The sequence below is a fragment of the Leptosomus discolor genome, chromosome 6 (genome assembly GCF_034619465.1).
Source record: "Leptosomus discolor isolate bLepDis1 chromosome 6, bLepDis1.hap2, whole genome shotgun sequence".
Classification (NCBI taxonomy): domain Eukaryota; kingdom Metazoa; phylum Chordata; class Aves; order Leptosomiformes; family Leptosomidae; genus Leptosomus; species Leptosomus discolor.
This window is the reverse complement of record NC_141396.1, coordinates 48,277,368-48,295,231: the sequence shown is the minus strand read 5'-3', so window position 1 is coordinate 48,295,231 and position 17,864 is coordinate 48,277,368. Positions and strand designations below refer to the sequence as shown.

The 17,864-nt window shown below is 42.3% G+C and overlaps 2 protein-coding genes across 12 annotated transcripts in view; one reads left to right on the top strand and one right to left on the bottom strand.

The window, feature by feature from the left end:
* Positions 1-9,511, top strand: part of ARHGAP21 (Rho GTPase activating protein 21) — a 47,547-nt gene extending 38,036 nt beyond the window's left edge. For all 3 annotated transcript variants that reach the window (XM_086467185.1, XM_086467186.1, XM_086467183.1), the window contains 7 exons: positions 185-258; positions 344-433; positions 2,417-2,542; positions 2,742-2,783; positions 3,112-3,217; positions 4,992-5,023; positions 7,778-9,511. In XM_086467185.1, the coding sequence (XP_086323311.1) occupies positions 185-258; positions 344-433; positions 2,417-2,542; positions 2,742-2,783; positions 3,112-3,217; positions 4,992-5,023; positions 7,778-9,511 (2,204 nt within the window). The remainder of the gene's footprint in view (positions 1-184; positions 259-343; positions 434-2,416; positions 2,543-2,741; positions 2,784-3,111; positions 3,218-4,991; positions 5,024-7,777) is intronic.
* A 6,798-nt stretch (positions 9,512-16,309) lies between these two features.
* The window catches only part of KIAA1217 (KIAA1217 ortholog), a 346,280-nt gene continuing 344,725 nt past the window's right edge, over positions 16,310-17,864 (bottom strand). For 8 of the 9 annotated variants that reach the window (XM_086467178.1, XM_086467180.1, XM_086467174.1 and 5 more), the window contains 2 exons: positions 17,560-17,682; positions 16,310-16,813 (listed from right to left, as the gene is read on the bottom strand). In XM_086467178.1, the coding sequence (XP_086323304.1) occupies positions 16,310-16,813; positions 17,560-17,682 (627 nt within the window). Of the gene's footprint in view, positions 16,814-17,544; positions 17,683-17,864 lie in introns of those variants that run through there. The other variant, XM_009948057.2, reaches the window with a different exon arrangement.

Below are 17,864 nucleotides of genomic sequence, written 5' to 3'. Positions count from 1 at the left end.
CTGGGGGGTTTTCCTACTGCCATCTTATTACATACAATATAATGGGCTAATTTATGGCTTCCAAAGGTCATTCATATATATATATATGTATATATATATATCTGTATTCACAGAGGGGTGGGGTTGGGGGTGTGTATACCTACACACACATATATATATGATTAATTTCTGCTTTTTGTAACAGACAAATATGCAGATTTTATAGATGCCAATAGAAAAGAGGATCCTGTTGAGCGTCTGAAAACACTGAAGAGACTGGTAAGCTAAAATCAGGTGTGTTGTAGGTGCACTACAAAGTTAGCATTAAATGTTTAGTGTTCTGAATAGTGATTGTTTGTTTCAGATTCATGATTTACCTGAACATCATTATGAGACTCTCAAGTTTCTTTCTGCACACCTGAAGACAGTAGCAGAGAACTCAGAAAAGAACAAGGTATTGGAAACAAAAGTATAATGTATTTTGGTTTGTTTTAGTCATTAAGTACAGGTTTTGTGCAGGATTATCTCTTTTAAGGTGATAATTTGTTATTGTAGCTAAAACTAAGATCTTTGCTATGCTGAGAAAATTTTGATTTGGACTAAGAACTCCTGCAAAATATGCACTTGTTTAGTGTGAATTAAATTTATTCAAACTGGTCTTAATTCTTGTGGGAATAACTGCCTACATCCTAAATTTATCCCATGTCTGTAAATTTCATGTAATCCCATCTAGACACCAATAAGAGTGTACCTGGGCACACTGTGCGGTGCCTGTGTGGTGAATGTCTGTGACCTGAACGAACCTGTTGGCAGAGACTGTCACACCAGCTTTGCATGAAGCCTATCTTCCTGGATGCTTGAGTAATTTTTAAGACTAGGACTTGCTGTAATTACTTGAATGTTTGATGACCCTGTAGATGCTGGTTTGGCTGGTTGTAAGAAAGAAAATTCGTGATGCAAAGCGTACCAGTTCAGCGCTAAGAATAGTTTTTTGTTGTTTCCATGGGGTGGTGAATAGTTAGTTTGCGTTAAGTGCTGCTGTGCATGCTGTAATCCTACAGTAAATGCAAATAATGGTAGCCCCTTCTTTTAGCTCTCAGGGAGGGGTAGCTGAATGCAAAGCTGTGTACAATATGGGTGTGCTTATGAACACTTAACCTCAGGGCAGGTAGCATGGTGGCTTGTTACTTGCCTACTAATGTGCAGGGTACAGGAAAAAAATTGATGTGATTGATGCTATATAGAGAAACCTACAGCCAATCTTAAATCATTTAAAAGGTCACCAAAGGCCTCAGTTCAAATGAATATAGAATCATAGAATCATTTAGATTGGAAAGTACCTTTTAAGATCATCAAGTCCAACCATTAACCTAACACTGCCAAGAACTATGGTAGGTTCCAATGTCAGTTCTGCAAATAATACCTTCTAGTTAAATATGAAAGAAAAATATGTGTGTACCTATAAAAAATAATTAACAAATTATAACCTTTAGTGGGATTATAGCTGACATTATAAGGAAATGATAGTAAATGTAATTTTAAAGTGCAATGTCTAAAGCAGACATTTATCATTTTACAGTTTTGGTGTGCTGTATAAATGTTGTTTAAATAATGTTAATATAGAATATATAAGGCTAGAGGAGTGAGGTGATATTGTAGTTGTTAACTTGTCAAAGGCCACAGTTGAAGTCAAAGTGAGCATTAGGAGCTTACGTCTTCCTTCTGGTAAGCACAAGGACCTTGCCTCCTATATGTTACTGGTCTGTTCTATGTCACAACAGTAAACTATAATTCAGAGAAGTAAGCAAAAATAGATGCTAAGTATTTTGCTTCTGCTTTCTTTGAGTTGTTTGTCAGAGGTGTAACATTAACAGTAAATTAAGTGGGTAATTAATGTTGTGATATGATTGCATAACTCCGAGTCTTTCTCATGAATAGATGTCGGGTCTATGATGTTGGTTGCTACTGCCTCCTCTAATGTAGAGGCAAATTGAATGAGCTCTTTGTCAGCAGACATAATACAGTATTTGATTACAAGCTTAATTTTTTCATGTGTCATGTAAACATTTTCAGGAAAAAACCAAGGAACTACCAATGCCTTTTTTTTTTTTAAAAAAAAATCCCCCCTGAAAGTGTAAAGAATATATCTGAGTTCTTGAGTTTTCTGTGCTTGTGGAGCTATTTACTTGCAAAGGGTTAAGGAAGGTTGAATTCTGAATTGCAGAAACATTGGATGCATTTATTGCAGCTGCGTATAAGAGAATTTCAGTGTAGTGTAACATTCTACCTGGGTCAGTAATATGTTTAAAAATGTTTTCTTTGTCCTTATTTAAAATGGTTCTCAGCTTTATGTTAATAGTGTTATATTAATGTACTTGGCCCATATGATTGTATTTTCTCTTATAAACATACAATGTGGAAATATTTCATTTCTTAGATGGAACCAAGAAACCTGGCGATAGTATTTGGTCCAACACTCGTGAGGACATCGGATGATAACATGACACACATGGTTACGCACATGCCAGACCAATATAAAATTGTAGAAACACTCATCCAAAAAGTAAGTGGATGCATTTCCTCGTTTAAAAAATAAGATCGCACACAGATCGACCAGCTTTTCTCTCATTGGGCCAGTTCGGGTCTGGTGTTTATCCTTTGAACTCCAGGATATCATTTTTAGTACTGTCCATGTTTGATTGTTCCTCATTTGGGTTTTGTGTTTCCTGTGGGGTTTTCACCTTTTTTATTTTAAATTGTAGCATGACTGGTTTTTCACAGAAGATGATGCTGAAGAACCTCTTGTAAGTATTGTGTCATAAATACTTGTGTTCTAATTATCTTAGTTTAGAATCTGCTTCTGCTGCCTCTAGAATGTCTGTATATTTCTTACTACATCACTGTATGGTTTGCTCTTCAGAAGCACCTTTTTAGCTCACCAGTCCTTGCAGTGATGATTTTTTTTTTTTAAAAAAAGGCAAGCCATGCACTTGTTTTAAAAGCGTAAAGCAAAGTGGGAAAATAAGAACATGTGAGGAAAGCGTGTCCTCAGGTGAATAATGCAATTTTCTAAATGCTGATGAATCATATTTGTGAAACGATGATGAAGAGATCTTTGTTTATTGACTATAGACAACAGTTCAGGAGGAAAACACTGTAGAATCTCAGCCAGTGCCAAACATAGATCATTTACTCACCAACATTGGAAGAACGGGAGTATCTCCTGGAGACGTATCAGGTAACTCTTGCCCGGACAGTGTTAGTCCATAGGCTAGAATAACCTACTCTTAACTCGCTGTAACTCTCTCTTCCTATTTTCTTTTACTAATAAACTGTTTTTCTTTTTTGCAAAAGATCATTAACACTTCTTAGACTTGAACTGTTAATAATCATGCATGATATAGTTTGGAAAACTTTGTTGTCTTAACAGGAATATAACCATTAAAAGATGAGGCTTGCACATACTATTTTATTTATTCACAGTAACCCATGCAATCATCGTGAGGTGAAGCAGATATGCTGCCGTACAGTGGTTTGTTGTGATGGCAGAAAGACTGATCTTCAGTGGTGTTCTAATATTGCTCCTTCCTAACGTTAGGAATGCAAAGAAATTGAGTTATGTTTTCTTGTCAAGTGGTGGGCACTTTAAAAAGTATGTTACAGTATGTCTATACTAAAGCTGATTTCCTTCTGTTTATAAATGCCATCCTCTTTTGTGGCTAAGGACAAGCATTGCAGGCTCTTTTTTGGTGACTTTTTCCCCTCTCCCTTCACTATACTATCGCACTAACCCAGCATGTTGTATCCCACAAATGTTATCCCTTCGTCTCTAGCTTTTGTTTCAGTTTTCAAAGGGTTGTTCAGCACTTACTGAAACAGTCACTTTATACTGATGTTGTAACAGGCGAAGTGGGAGGAGTCTATCACACGGTGATGTCATTAGTGGATTCTGTGATGTCACTGATGGACAGCTGGAACTGTAGGAAGAAGGAGGACTGTTGTCCACACTGTAGCTGCCTTGTCTGCAGAAACCCCCGTTTCTTGTAAATGAAAAAAAAAAAAAGTTGATCTGTGCTGTAAATTTTCTTTTAAGAGTATTTTAAACAGATCAATGCTACTTTTTAAAAGTTTTTCTGCTGTTTCTTGTTATCTCTGAAGCAGACCCTGAGGAGAAATAGCATGGTATGGTCTACCAGTCTTTCTAGTCATAAAGCATTAGCCATGTGTCAAAAAGGGGTGTGGCAGGGGGCTCAGCTCTTTCTTCCCAGGGAGAAAGTCCCTAAAGCTGGAACACGTCCAAGTTCATATTTTTTAGTCATTGTGCTAGCCCCTTTCTACCCCCTTTGTACTTGTATAATCTTGGGTTTTGCAAGACAGTATAACTATGGTGTCCATTTTTCATTTCATAATAGCGCTTGTTATAGAAAAGTACAAAACTGGTAGCTGCTGAAATCTAGCAGATGTAAAAATAAAATTTTACCTATACGTAGTCAGAGGTGGAGAGAGATGTATAATTGGGGTTTTTACACGCAAAATGTGACTTAATTCCTTTAAAAACTCACAAAAAGCATATGGCTATATGAACCGTGATTTGTACCTAGGGCAGCCAACAGTACTAAGACATTCAATTTCGCTTTGTGTATCCTGAATCTCAGGAGAGTACACAGTACGATCCTGAAAAGGTGTCTCAGCTGCGGTTTTGCAGGGGCTGTATACTTGAAACATTGAATAAACATTAGTATTTCTGTTTTTTATTTAGAAGAACAGGGCTCCTTTGCCATTCCTATCATTGAGCTGGTTCTGCCTACAATTCACAGCATCCTTTCATGGCGGTGGCTTTCTGTGGTGCAGCTTGCATCTTTGTGAGCTCTGACTATTCACTCTGTTCTGGTTTTTATTTGCTTCACATTTTGTTCTGTGCTTGTCTTTTTCCATAAGTCCAGCATTGTCTGTAGCAGCACCAAAAAAATTGCACAGAACTGAGCAGAATTGTTTTTTTAATTTTTCCACAGATTCAGCTACTAGTGACTCAGCAAAATCTAAGGTAAATTATTTTTTGAGATGATGTAATTATAAGCTTCTGAAATCTTAGATATTTGCTTGCTTTGTTAAATGGCTTATATGCAGATGTACTATAGAGCTTATGTAGAATTTTTTGAGTAAGTGGTAATGCTGTTTTCTCATCAAATAATTTTAAAGTGTTATATTGAAAGAGTATCACTTGTTTGCAGTTAGCTGCATCTGCCAAACCAGTCAGCTGCACATATAAGCAGCTTTGTCTAAACTCTTGCAATTGTGAGCACTTACTTCGCTTTTGCATCTCATTTAGTAGAGCTAAATGTTTATAATATGTTCCCTGTCATTGTTGACATACAGTGGCAGTATTTGGTTTTCCCTGTTACACTGAGAAAAGTATACTTAGAATTTTGCCTTTTCTTCCTCAGAAGGTAATAGCTCCTCCCCTTGTAGGAAGCCAAAGGTTGTGGTTAAAGGTTGCTATGCAAAATCTCCCTAGGCAGTATTGCTGCGCTTGGGAGGACAGCCTGGTGGATGGGGGGAGTAAGACTGGAACATGAGCAATAGTTCAGCCCTCAATTTAAGGATGGAGTTCTCATCTAACCCACTGACAAATCTTTCGGTCTCTTAGGCTGTTGTTCAGTAGTTGTTGACACTGGATGTCCACAGCACTGGGTGTTGTGGCAGCATGCAGCTCACCTCAGTCAGCTGTGAGCACATGACACAGCGTTACGCTGGCGTGCGTTCTACATGTATCACTGATGCCCACCTTTGAGCTGATAACAGGACTTAATCCACCCCTCTGGTTCATTGCTGAGAGGTCAGACCCGCTGCTTTGTGAGGATGCTTGGTGGCTTGGCCACTGCCTCAAAAAAGCCCAGCTTCCAGGACACCGTGTCACTGGCTGTGCTGGGATGCTGCGCTGTTTGCAGGTTGGCTCTTGCTGACCACCACCTGCAAGCAGCACAGAGCAACAGCACCAGTCAGACCATGGTCATGGACCTGTGAGCAGGAGGGTGGGATCATGCTGGGCCAGGAGCCTGCCTGCTGCTCAGCCAGCCCTGCTTGCAGCCAGAGGTGTTCCAAGTGGAGCTCCACTTGGCTGCATTGCTTGGTGAGAAGGACACGTACCTGTGTCCAACCCCTGGAAAAAAATGTGGAGAGCTCACCCCTCCTTTATGGGGACAGTAGCTGATGTAAGAGTGCCGTTTCAGTTGTGAGAAGAATTGCTGTGGTCACTTGGAAAATGGTAGGCTCCAACACGCGGTGGTCCATTGCCAGTCAGTTTTGGATTGGCACTTGTCTGCCAGCACAGCAATTCAGAGGTGTCTCCTGCTATCCAGAAGGTTCTTTGTCCATGCTGCCCGTAGGTAGTCATTGTGCTGGAGGCCAGGAAGTTGCTGTAGGTAAGTCATTGTGCAGGCTTCTCAGATGTTTGTTTCCCTGGGGGCTCTCAGCAAGGCTTAATGTCTGTCTTCTGCTCACCCTGTCCTGGTCTGAGCTCTGCATCAAGAGCATGGGATATTCTCTGTTGTGGGGCAGGAGGTTCTGAATAACCATGAGTATTTTTGTTACTGTTGGTTGAGTAGGAGTTTCTCCCAACTCTTCCCCGTCCACATTCACGTTAGCAAATTAGTGCACCTTTGCTGAGGCTGTCACAGTCAACATAGCCACTTTACAGCTGTGTGGCTGTGTGGCCGTTTGACCTTGGTTTGTTAAGTCATATAGTGGCAGTTCTCACCATTGCCAGCACCTCTTTCAACAAGTGATTGGGATTTCAGTCTGTTTTGAGCATAGCCCATCCATGCTGGTCTGAGTCCTCCTTCCCTCAGGTCAGAGATTGGGGCTAGATATCTGAACATGGACTTAGGTTCAGGTTGCTGACACATAAGCTTCTCTTGCTGAGCCCTAGACAGATGTCAAATTTCAGTCCCACTATGTTAAAGGCCTTTGTGAGCAGCTGCTGTTTTCAGGAGATGCCATCGCTGTATTCTTTTGTCAAATGTCTGCAGTGTGCAAACTGCACTGGTCAGCAAAGACAGGGTGGTACCTGCCCTGAACCTCCCACTTCTTTTGAAGGTAGCAGTAGGGCAGTAAGTAGGAAAGGTACATAGCTTTGAAGTGGCCAGGTGATAATGTTGTCAGTGTGGTGAAAGTAGTTTTTAATTAATTCTATAAAATGGAGTAATTGGTTTTGACCCTTTATTGCTTCTGTGCAATTCTAAAGGTAGATTCCCCAGAAATGAGGAAGAAATTTAATTGTTAATTGTCTGTACCTGTGCCTAAACCAGTTTTGTACAGCTTCCTTTTTATGGCAAGTAATGAATTGATACAATTTAAAACTCAGCCTGAAAGGTGAAAGATCAACTGATAAATAGTTTGAGAAATTAGCCTTTTAACATATGTAAAACCTTTAAAGGAGAGATTGAAACCACATTCCTGGGACCTGATCTATGACACAGTTTCTGTTGCAAACCAGTCTTGAAAAGGTTGTCTTGCTGTAATGGAGCCTGCTTTATTAGTCAATCAAAAACTAAATAGATATGTATACAAACTGGTTTTTGTTAAGCTGAAGGGGTTCAGATAAAAAGTGGGATTCTCAGGATTAAAATTGACTTATTGGGCAATGTCAGGTAGACTACAGAAAAAGCATGGAAATATTTCTGAATAAAGACAGACTTTCTGCTATGATGCTCAGGATGTGTTTTTATTAAGTCTCAGGCTAACAACTGTTTCTTGTGATTTCTAATCATGCCCTCTCCCTCTTTTTATTTTTTGACAGGGTTCTTGGGGTTCTGGAAAGGACCAGTATAGCAAGGAACTGCTTGTGTCCTCCATTTTTGCAGCAGCTAGTCGCAAGCGGAAAAAAACAAAAGAGAAACCACAACCAAGCAGCTCAGAGGATGAGTTGGATAATGTGTTTTTCAAGAAGGAGCTTGCGGAACAATCTCATGGTGACACAACAAAAGAGGACATAGCTAAAGGGGAATATGAGAGAGAGAGGGACATAGGGAGAAAACAGAGGATGTTTGTCCTGAAGGAAAAAGAGAACAGCAGTAAAAAAGATGTGAGTGTTGTAAAGGATGAAAAGAAGTCATTAAAGAAAGAAAGTATCCTGTCAGAGGAACCTTCACTGCCTTACCATGAAAAATGTACAAAATCACCAAATCTCAGCTGTCTGCAAACCACGCAGAAGAGTAACCCAAAAATGACTGTTTCACAATCTTCTTCCCAGGTTGAGGAGACAGTGTCTGACTCCGGCACTATGCTAAGCACTTCCTCCCAGGCTTCCCAGCACAGGTACTCATGCAAAAAAGTAGCCAGCCCCGAAGTTAAACACAATGAGTTTTTAGCAGCTGATGTCAGTTCCATCACCTCCGATTATTCAACTACTTCATCTACTATGTGTCTAACTGGGTTAGATGCCAGTATGCTGAGCCCTGAGGTGCAGTCGGTGACGGAAAGCAAGGGAGAAGATGCTGATGATGAAAGAAGTGAATTGATCAGTGAAGGGCGTCCTATGGAGACAGACAGTGAAAGTGACTTCCCTGTCTTTGCCACCAGTGCTGCTGCTGAAAGGCTGCCCAAGGGGAAGGTTTCAGAAGTGGTAAAGACCAGTCGGAGGAACTCTGAAGAAAGCGAAGTAAGTTGTACTGAGGGAAGTTCAACACCAAAGTTAGAGTGTCGCAGGCTTTTCAGCTCACACAAACTTATCGAATGTGATACTCTGTCTAGGAGAAAGTCTGCACGGCACAAAACGGACAGCGAGGGTTCGGGGGATGCGAAGAGTGAGAAGGACTTGCCTACTGTGACCAAAATGTTTGACATAATGAAAAAAGGAAGATCAACAAGCAGTTTAGCTACATCAGCCAGAAGTGAGGCTGACAAACAAGAACCCACCTGGAGACTTAAAATTACAGATAGGTTAAAGCTGCGACTCAAATCATCTGCAGATGACATGTTTGGAGTTGGGAATCAAAAAACTAACTCTGCAGAGCCTGCGAAGAGAAAAAATATCAGGCGAAGGCATACGCTTGGAGGACAGAGGGATTTTGCTGAAATAAGTGTACTGAATGCTTGGAAAGCTCAAGAGCCAAGTCAAAGCAGAGAGAGAGAATCTGAGCTTTCAGCTGTGAATCGGTTGAAGCCAAAATGCCCAGCGCAGGACCTCTCGATCTCAGACTGGCTTGCACGGGAACGTTTACGCACTAGCACAACTGACCTTAATACGGGTGAAACTGGAAAGCCCAGACTTGAGAACACTAGCTTAGCAGATGTATCAAAGGTAGATCTGCCTTCATCTGAAGAGATGCAGGCCGATGAAGGCAGTTCTTCCAGCAGCCTGACGTTAATCAATAGACCACCACCTTCGGGACCATTTCAGCCACCAGACCAGGTGAATGGTGAAAATTACCAGAATCTGAACAAAAACAGCTTTAGCCCAGCAGTTGATGCCCATCCTCATAAACTGTCTGGGACCCAAGTGGTTAGATCTCGATTCTACCAGTATCTTTGAAATGGGGAGGTATGTCCACTACAGCAATTCGTTAACTTACTGTTACACTTCCCAGTAACTGTGTGTATGTGTGTGTGTACATATATATATATATATATATATTTTCCTGTACTGTTGTTGTTATGCAGCCTTCATTTGGGCTGGTTTCATCAATATGCTCTGTGGAACGTCTTCACAGTGCATTACCACAGCCAGAAGAACACTAAAGTTAAAGTATATATATATATATTTTAAGAAAAAGTATATTTGATGGCTGCATACAAATGTTGAACAAAGCATCTGATGCAACATGCTGTGTAGTGTGTACATGGTTTTCTGACTGAGAGTTGGCCTGGCATTAGTATGCAGAAAAATTGTTCTTTTGGTTTAGTCACTAACAAGTGCCTCATCATAAATTCATTTGGTTTGTTAGGGTGCCATATTGTTAAATTAGAGAAACTTATTACAAACAAATGAATGCATTTTACTGTTAACGAGTTTCATTACATTTTACAAATGTTAACACAGGTGGCTACAGAGCTTCCATTCCTTAGGCATTCCAGTAAATATTGGAGTTTTATATTTCCAATTTTAATACAGATTTTGAGTTTTATGTGACTTGAATTTTTAATCTTTCTGTAAAATAAGTAACTTAAATGTACATATTACATGTGTATCTTTTCTTCAGATACCAGATTTGATATAAATGTTGTAACATAGGCGTGTAGATAGTGGATACTGGATGGAACTGGTTTCTTTTATCGAAAATATAATTCTGCATGAAGACCTAATGAATCCAAACCTGTATCATGCCTGTGTGCATACCTACTTAAACACTGGAAATAAAATTGTTTTGGTGACTCTGTGTGTGATGTGAATTCATCCTAATGAACAGTTTTAAAATGCCTTGTTTACAAGTTGCGATCGGCAGCTGCCCTCAGGATCACAGAACCTGCAGTTGCTCCTGGGAGAAGGGCGCTTCTCTAATGTCTCTTGGTTGTGGGACCAGACCGTGGAGTTTAGCAAGAGAGAGGAGGGGTTCAGTTTGTTAATATTTCCCTCTCGATACATAATCTGATTCCAAGGTATGTAGCAAGTTGGTTTATGTTTAATATGCTGGGTTTGTGGCACTGAAAAAACTATGTCCATAGTCATCCCCAGGTCACAATGAGTGAATGCTAGTATCTGTCAGTCAGAATGATACTGTAGTATGAGTCTTGGACTCTATAGTTTTAAGTACGAAGATGAGTTTCTACCCTAAAAAACCTTCTGTGTGTGAGCGCTCTACCAGTTATATTTATTCCTCTATTTTCTTGCATACCTACTCAAAAACACAGCAGCTGTTCATCACCTGGGGTATTCCCGTGTCTTACACTGTCCTTTGCTGGGGAGAGGGTTAGACCTGTGAACATCGTGAGCGCAGAAGGAACTATGCATGTGTCCTGTTACTGAGAAGGAATTACAGTAACTAGGACCTATAGGCTGACATGGTTTGAAGCAGGTGGCCTCTCTTTCCAAAGTTCTGTAACAGTCCCATGCTTTGATCTGCTGTGGTTTTGATCCTTGTGAGAAATCATTATAAAAATTGGCTGTGAAGAAAAGCACCAGACATGACAGTGAAGAGTTCTCACCACATAATTGTGTGCATCTAGTACCAGTTCACACAAAAACTGATCATGGTCTCCTTGCAAACTGCAATGTCTTTTCCCCCCAGAGTGAACAGGAGCTGGTGCGCCAGCAGCGTTCCTGTGTGCAGTGTGAGGAAGGGGGGGTGTGTTTTGTGAAACACAAGAGTAATTGATTATTTTTGTTTCAACCCTAACAGTAAAGTGTATTTGAACAAGGGGTTTCAAAATACAGTGTTGGGATGTCTGTAATACTTTTTATAAGGAAAGACCATCTCTTTTACTGAGGGCATACTTTGTCCCATTGGTAGCCTCAGAAGCTTGTTAGTACGTGCTGAGCATCCATAGTAAGTCACAGGGGTCTTCCCGATGAAGCAGTGTACTTACGAAGCACATAAGGGGTCCTGGGGGTTCGGCATCTTATTCTGATTTGACAGTCGTTTTGATCAGGTTAATCTTATTTTTCTTGTGTTTATAAAATATGATTTTGACTCCTGAATCTGGATGCATGGCTGCCAAGCCTTGTGCTTAAGAACGTAGAACTTTTATTGTATTGACTGGAATAGAGCACAAGATCTTTTGAAGAATGAGGAACTTGAAAAAGCCACAAAACAGGAATTGTATGGACTGACAATGCTATAGGTACAAACATAAGGCCTCGGCAGCCTCCACAGTATCTGCTGCTGCACTGGCTGCATGGGGAAGATGCAGAGCATTTGCAGAAGGACAAAAGTCAGGGATGTCCATGAGGGTGTAAGAAAAGGGTTGTGGCGATTTGAAGCACCACTGCCTTGCCCTTGCCATGTAAATCTGGCCTTGGAGGAGATAGCCTGGCAGGCAGAGTGGGAGGACAGGGAGCTCTGGGGAAGCACTGCACTTGGAGGGGAGACGCAGGGAGCAATCTGTCGGGTGCGCCAAGGAGAGATTACTTGACCTCCACCTGAAGAAAGCAGCGTGTGGCAGTGTGTCCAAGGCTGGGAAAACACTGATACTTTTTCTGCTCTTTGAAGACTGCCAAGATTCGGGGCCACCTTAAATTCTGGCCAGCATGGCGATAGAGATGACGGACATTTTTAGGAGCCATTGTTGTGCCCTAATCTTCACAGCAGCTACTTCAGACCCTTACCTGTGGTGCTTTTTTCCTCCTCCCCTGGAAAAGAAGGGTGACCACAGGAAGGGAAATGCATGGAATGGCCTGCTCTGAGGTGAATACTGTTAGTGACAGTATTTCCTCTGGAAGCTGGATTCATCGGGATGTGCAGCTCCATGGGGTTGCAGAGCAGTTGAGGTGGGCAGGGACCTCTGGGGGTCGCCTGGTCCTGCCCTGGCTCGGGCAGGCACAGCCAGAGCAGCTGCTTGGGGCTGGAGCTGGTTGGGTTTTGAGTATCTCCAAGGATGGAGGCTCCACAACCTCCCTGGGCAACCTGTGCCAGTGTCTGATCATGCTTGCAGTAAGAAGTAAGTGCTTTTATATGTTTAAGCAGAATTTCTTCACATTTCTGTTGGCCTATTTTTTGATGTTCTACTTATCATCAAAAGGATCCAAACTGGCTTAGAAAGTACCTTTGGCCTGAGGACTGCTTGGAGCTGTGTAGGTGCTGGGTATTGGGAACAGGTCTAAGCTGAGAGCAGATGGGGAAATAATGAAAGTTTGAATTGTGGTGGTAGCAGTCTTGTTCAGATTTTTAAAATGGTTTCAAACCAGTTCCTGCTTCAGTGGGGATTGGTGGCTTAGTTTGAAATCCCTTTTCTGGGATCCAGTAGCTGGAAGGTGCTGTATGACTGTTCTTTAAGACTTAAAGGGCTCGTCATGGTCCCCATTAGTATCACTCACAGCACTGATAATGTGGAATCAAGACATGGCCGCAGTCCAGACGGTTTCTTAACTTCATGCTGCTGCAGAGCTGAAGGAAAAATCATTTGCTAGGCTGCACATATGGGTCTCTTCCTGTCTGCAGCATCTGAGGAGAACCTCTGTCCGCTCTGTCCAGGCGGGACAAGAGAGTTTGAAATGTGGCCTCATCTGCAAAAAGCTGTGTTCTTGTTTTCAAAGCCAGGACATTACACTATCCTTGCTTAGATAGTAATCAAGCAATTAATTGCGCTAGCCTGCAAAAAGAAGGGTGGAGGCTGATGTGTGGCTGGGGGGGGGTGTGACTTAAAACAGACGTGCTATCGTTGAAGTGGTGATGTACTTGTGGCTCACAGTCCGGAGAGCATAAAAATCTCCCTTAATCATATCTTTTCTTTTTTTTTTTTTTTTTTTTTAACCCATGAGTTTTTAAGCATGCAGGAAGAGCTGCCTCTTAGTGGGGATCAGATGGATTTTAGCCCTGTACATTTCTAGGCAGAAATCTCCTGCACATCCCTCCTCTTCCCTGCTGTATGCATGCTCTTCTGCTCTGCCTTCCCACCATCCTATGCTGACGGGATTTATTTAGAGACTTGCTGATTTTTCTAAATACTCTGCTCAGCATTTGAAAGCATTCCTGGTGCTGAGCTACAGCCTGCGCGCAGCCCTTCCCTGCCTGCCTTCACAAAAGCCCGACAACTCCATTGCTGTACAAGCAGGATGAAGAGGGAGCAAACGCCACCCAACTCCTGATGGTCCAGCAGCAGTGCCTGTGCAGGGGGTTACATGCTGTCTGAGCTAGTGGTTTGTTCCCCAGCACTGAGGGTGAGACACAAGTGCACGCACCATGGTGGTTGCTGGATGTTGCAGAGGCCACGAGTGGGTGTTGTGTTTGCTCCCTGATGGCGATTTCCACATTCACCACCACAGTAATTACCTGTCGAGTACAGCACTGCCTCACTGCGCACCCAGGGACGGTGCAGGGACCCCTGGTGATTTATACAACCACCATCAGTGATACATTCAAACAGAGGTGGAGAATGTGCTGCTGCAGCCCCTTGCCCAAAGAGGCTGAGAAGCAGGAGCAGTGCCAGAGCCCCTGCCTACGGGTTCGTTCTACAGCCCTGATGGCAGAGCAGGGCCAGGGCCAAGGTCTGCCATCGGGGACTGTGCCTGGCTCGATGGTGGCTTGTGGGGGAGAGCTCTCACAGAGTTACAGAGGATCAGGAATTAGCAAGTTACTGTTTTTCAGTAAGTGTCAGATCTCTGGGGGATGTCAGACTAACAGTTGAAGAACAAAACCTAGTATGTCCATCATTTAGCTTGAGCTTCTATTTTGGCTGTGTACCTGTAAAGGAGAAGCACGGTGCCCAGCCTCCCGGTGCTCTCTGTATTTGCTGTCTGTTGTGTGGGGACATACAATAGCCCCACCTGGTAACAAGGTAGAGCATTGGCTCAGGCTTGTTCTCATCAGAGCAAGAGAGTAATATACTCAACACTTGAGAACGTAGAAAACCCTTGGAAAGTGTGGTCCAGGGTGTGCAGTGACATTTCGAGAGGTTCTTCCCAGCCAAACCAGCTGCTTCCAGGCTAGGCTTTGGAGGCACCATCTAGAAGGGAACTGGTTTTGCTCTGGTGGTTCAGTGTGAGTGCTCTGAGCTCTGCCTTACACTTCGCTTTGGCCTTGGAGCCACCCAGCTTCTCCTGGCTTGGCTCACAGCCCGATGCTCTACCTGCGCCTGGGGCCTCGGCTGCAGTGCCAGCAGAGGGGATGGTGCTCAGCAGGACCCTGCTGGAACTAGACTGTGTGTCGTGTTCACGAGGCTTGAGCTAACATTGACATTTTTTAATCACTCCCGCTGCAAGGGATGCACAGTCCGAGGGCTCGGCCTTGAAATGACACTTTTAAGAAACTTCCTGTTTCATTAGGAGAAATAAACCAGATACTTACAGGTGGAAGAGATGATACCTCATTCCATCAATCAAAGGTTTGGGTGTTTTGGGTTTCTTTCCTGATAGTTTTCTAACCCGGAGTTCCAGCAATTAGCTTTTGTCCAGGTAAATTTAAAAGACCCCATTTCAAAATTAAAAGTTACGAATGGCTTTAATCTGGGGAAAATAAAGTCAATTTTTCTCCTGATGGTTTAATGCTCTCAGGCAAACAGCTTAACAGCTAGTTGAGACCATTATTAAAGTTACTAGTGACAAAATACAAATATATAAGCATGCAGCCCTTTATTTTTTTTTAAAGATCTTTGCTTAGCATAGTTCTGTATATTACATTATGGTGTTATACAAATAAATTTATTTACAAAATCATGAGCTATGCAAGCTTCTTGCCTTTTTTCCTATTTGACTGATAGCCATCTTTTTCAACCCTTCCCCATATATATTTTTAAGCATGCATAAAAATTAACTTTGGTGTGGTAAAACTACTTTATGTGCCCAGCCACATACAGTATTTATTTATTTATATATATTTATAGATATATACAAAAGTTTGCCAGTATACAGAACAGTACAGAAGTGTACATTTTAAAATCCACAATGCAATACATCAATGGGTTACCAGGTCTCAGTAAAATAAAACTGACGGAAAAAGGGTGGCTTTAGCTAAGAAAATAAGTAATCAGCAACTACCTATATGTGTAAAACTTTTTTTTTTTTTTCCTTGGCTGGCAAATTTTTAAATATAATCTGAATGGCAGTGCAATAGGTTGAGTTGCCTCATACACACTAAGACCAGTCTTGTTCTGTTTCTTGTGTAGAGGTTTACTGTCCAGCATACTACTTTCAAATGTACAATACAATAGTATCAAAATGTTTTGGCAAAAAGATCTTGAAAGGAACCATGACATTTGTTGACAAAAATAGAAATCTGTAACAAAGCTAAATAACACCAAAATAAAAGAAAAATATTTTAGTTTTAGTTTTACAGTTGTGTATAATCACACTTTAGTATATCTCTGTTCACTTCTAGTCCTCATAATGAAAAATAGCTTTATACAAAACAACTTACTAAATTTCTAACCATACATTTCCCCATGTTCAGTACACTGCTGTGCACACGCAGTCAAGTTCACTCACACACCTTCACACTTTTTTGTAAGGGGTGCTGCCTATAGGAAGAAAACGCTCTTTTATCATTACAACAGCAACAGAGTTTTACAAAAAAGCTTCACCCTACTCTAGTGTAATAATTCAGTATTTAGCACGTGATTAGTATTAAGCCTCCAATAATACAGCAAAATGGTTACATTCCCTGGTTAAAATGTTGGCTGCGGATTCTTTGAAAATGGACAAAAAGCCTCGGTGAACTTGCACGCGGGCGGTGCTTGGCCTTTAGGAGGGCTCCTTGGCCGTGGGTGGGGCGGGCTTGCCGGCATTTCCGTTCTGTGCCTTGTAGCTGGTGAAGCTAGGTGTGTGGATTGTCCTGATGCTCTTCATACCTTGGTTCAGTGAAGTGGGAGAGGTAGAGGAGGGGGAGGAGGTGGAGGAGGTAGAGGAGGAAGGAGGGGGTGGGCGGCCATTTTGAGTCTGTAGTGAGAACGAGAGATGGTGACCTTTCCCTGGGTAAGTGGGGCTCTGAAACTTGGAGGAGCCGTTAGAGACAGAGGGGATGAGGGAAGCAGAGTAGGTTATGCGACCTGTCTGAGGACTGAGAAGGTTAGAGGAAGGAATGGAGGTTTTAGTAGGTGGATTAAGAGGGTTAGAGCTGTCACCGCTAGAAGCAGGTGCTGAGCTGCTTTTCCCAGAAGTGGGAGAAAAGGCTGGGATCTTAGAAGCAGGTAGGGTAGGGGAAGTAGCCTTATAGTCCCCACCAGCTTTCTTAGCACTTCCATTAGCCTGCAAATAAAGACGGCAGGAGACAGTTTGTCAGAAAGCCAGTAACACGATAAACCAACAGGACCTGGGAAAATAGCCCTACAGAGCATAAGAATTAACAGTTCAAGGCCTGAGCTAAGTTTTGCAGCCATGGACTGGACCTGGTAGAAAACCCAAAGTGCCCAACGAAGAGTGCATAGTAAGAGAGAAAGAGCCAACAAAGCTTTTGTGAGAAGGTGCGATCTGTGGCTTATAGACCAGTCACTACATTGGCCATGCTTCTGGGTTATTAACGTGTGAATAGACGTGTTCGGCCAAAGGGTTAATGTGCATCTACTGCCATCTATTACACTGACTGGTTAGTGTCCAAGGCTTCCTGTAAAGACTCTCTGAACAGAAGCATTCCCAGCTCTCCTAAGGAACCGCCACATTTACCGAAGGGAAAGTAAACAGGTAGTTGACATCTTAAAACTACAGCTGAATACCACAGTTTAAAAACAAACAAAAAATAACAAACAAACCAAACCAAAACAAACAAAAAAGGGGGAAAAAAAAGCAGCAGGTGTTTTATTGCAGACATGCATGCACAAACATGGTGAAAAGATCAGTAGATACTGTCATGCCCCCAGGATCCAGGACGTCCAGTTAGACCTCACGCAAAAGTCAGGCATCCGTTATTTGGCATAATCTCAGTCAGTTACTGGAGTTTTTAAATAAACAAACAACATGAAACGTCCATCCAAACACCAGGTTTAGGGTAAAACTACCTGTCTGTATTGGCGTGGATCCTGCAGCTTGTGCTGTTTGCCTGCTTTCTCTGTGCTTCCTTGTCTAGTTTTTGAAGCCATGGGCACCGGCATCCGGCTTGTCTGGGAGGCAGTGCTGGAGCCCTGCGGAAACGAGTGGAGGGGCAGGGAGGGGAGACAAGGAGAAAGCGTGATCAGTACCGGTGTGCCTGAAGAGCAGATTCCACACCATGCGCCAAAAAACAAGCCACAGTACTACATGCAGGGAAAGTTCAGGAGCTTCACACCGCGGATGTTAATTTCCAGAATCAAATGGAGGAAACCGC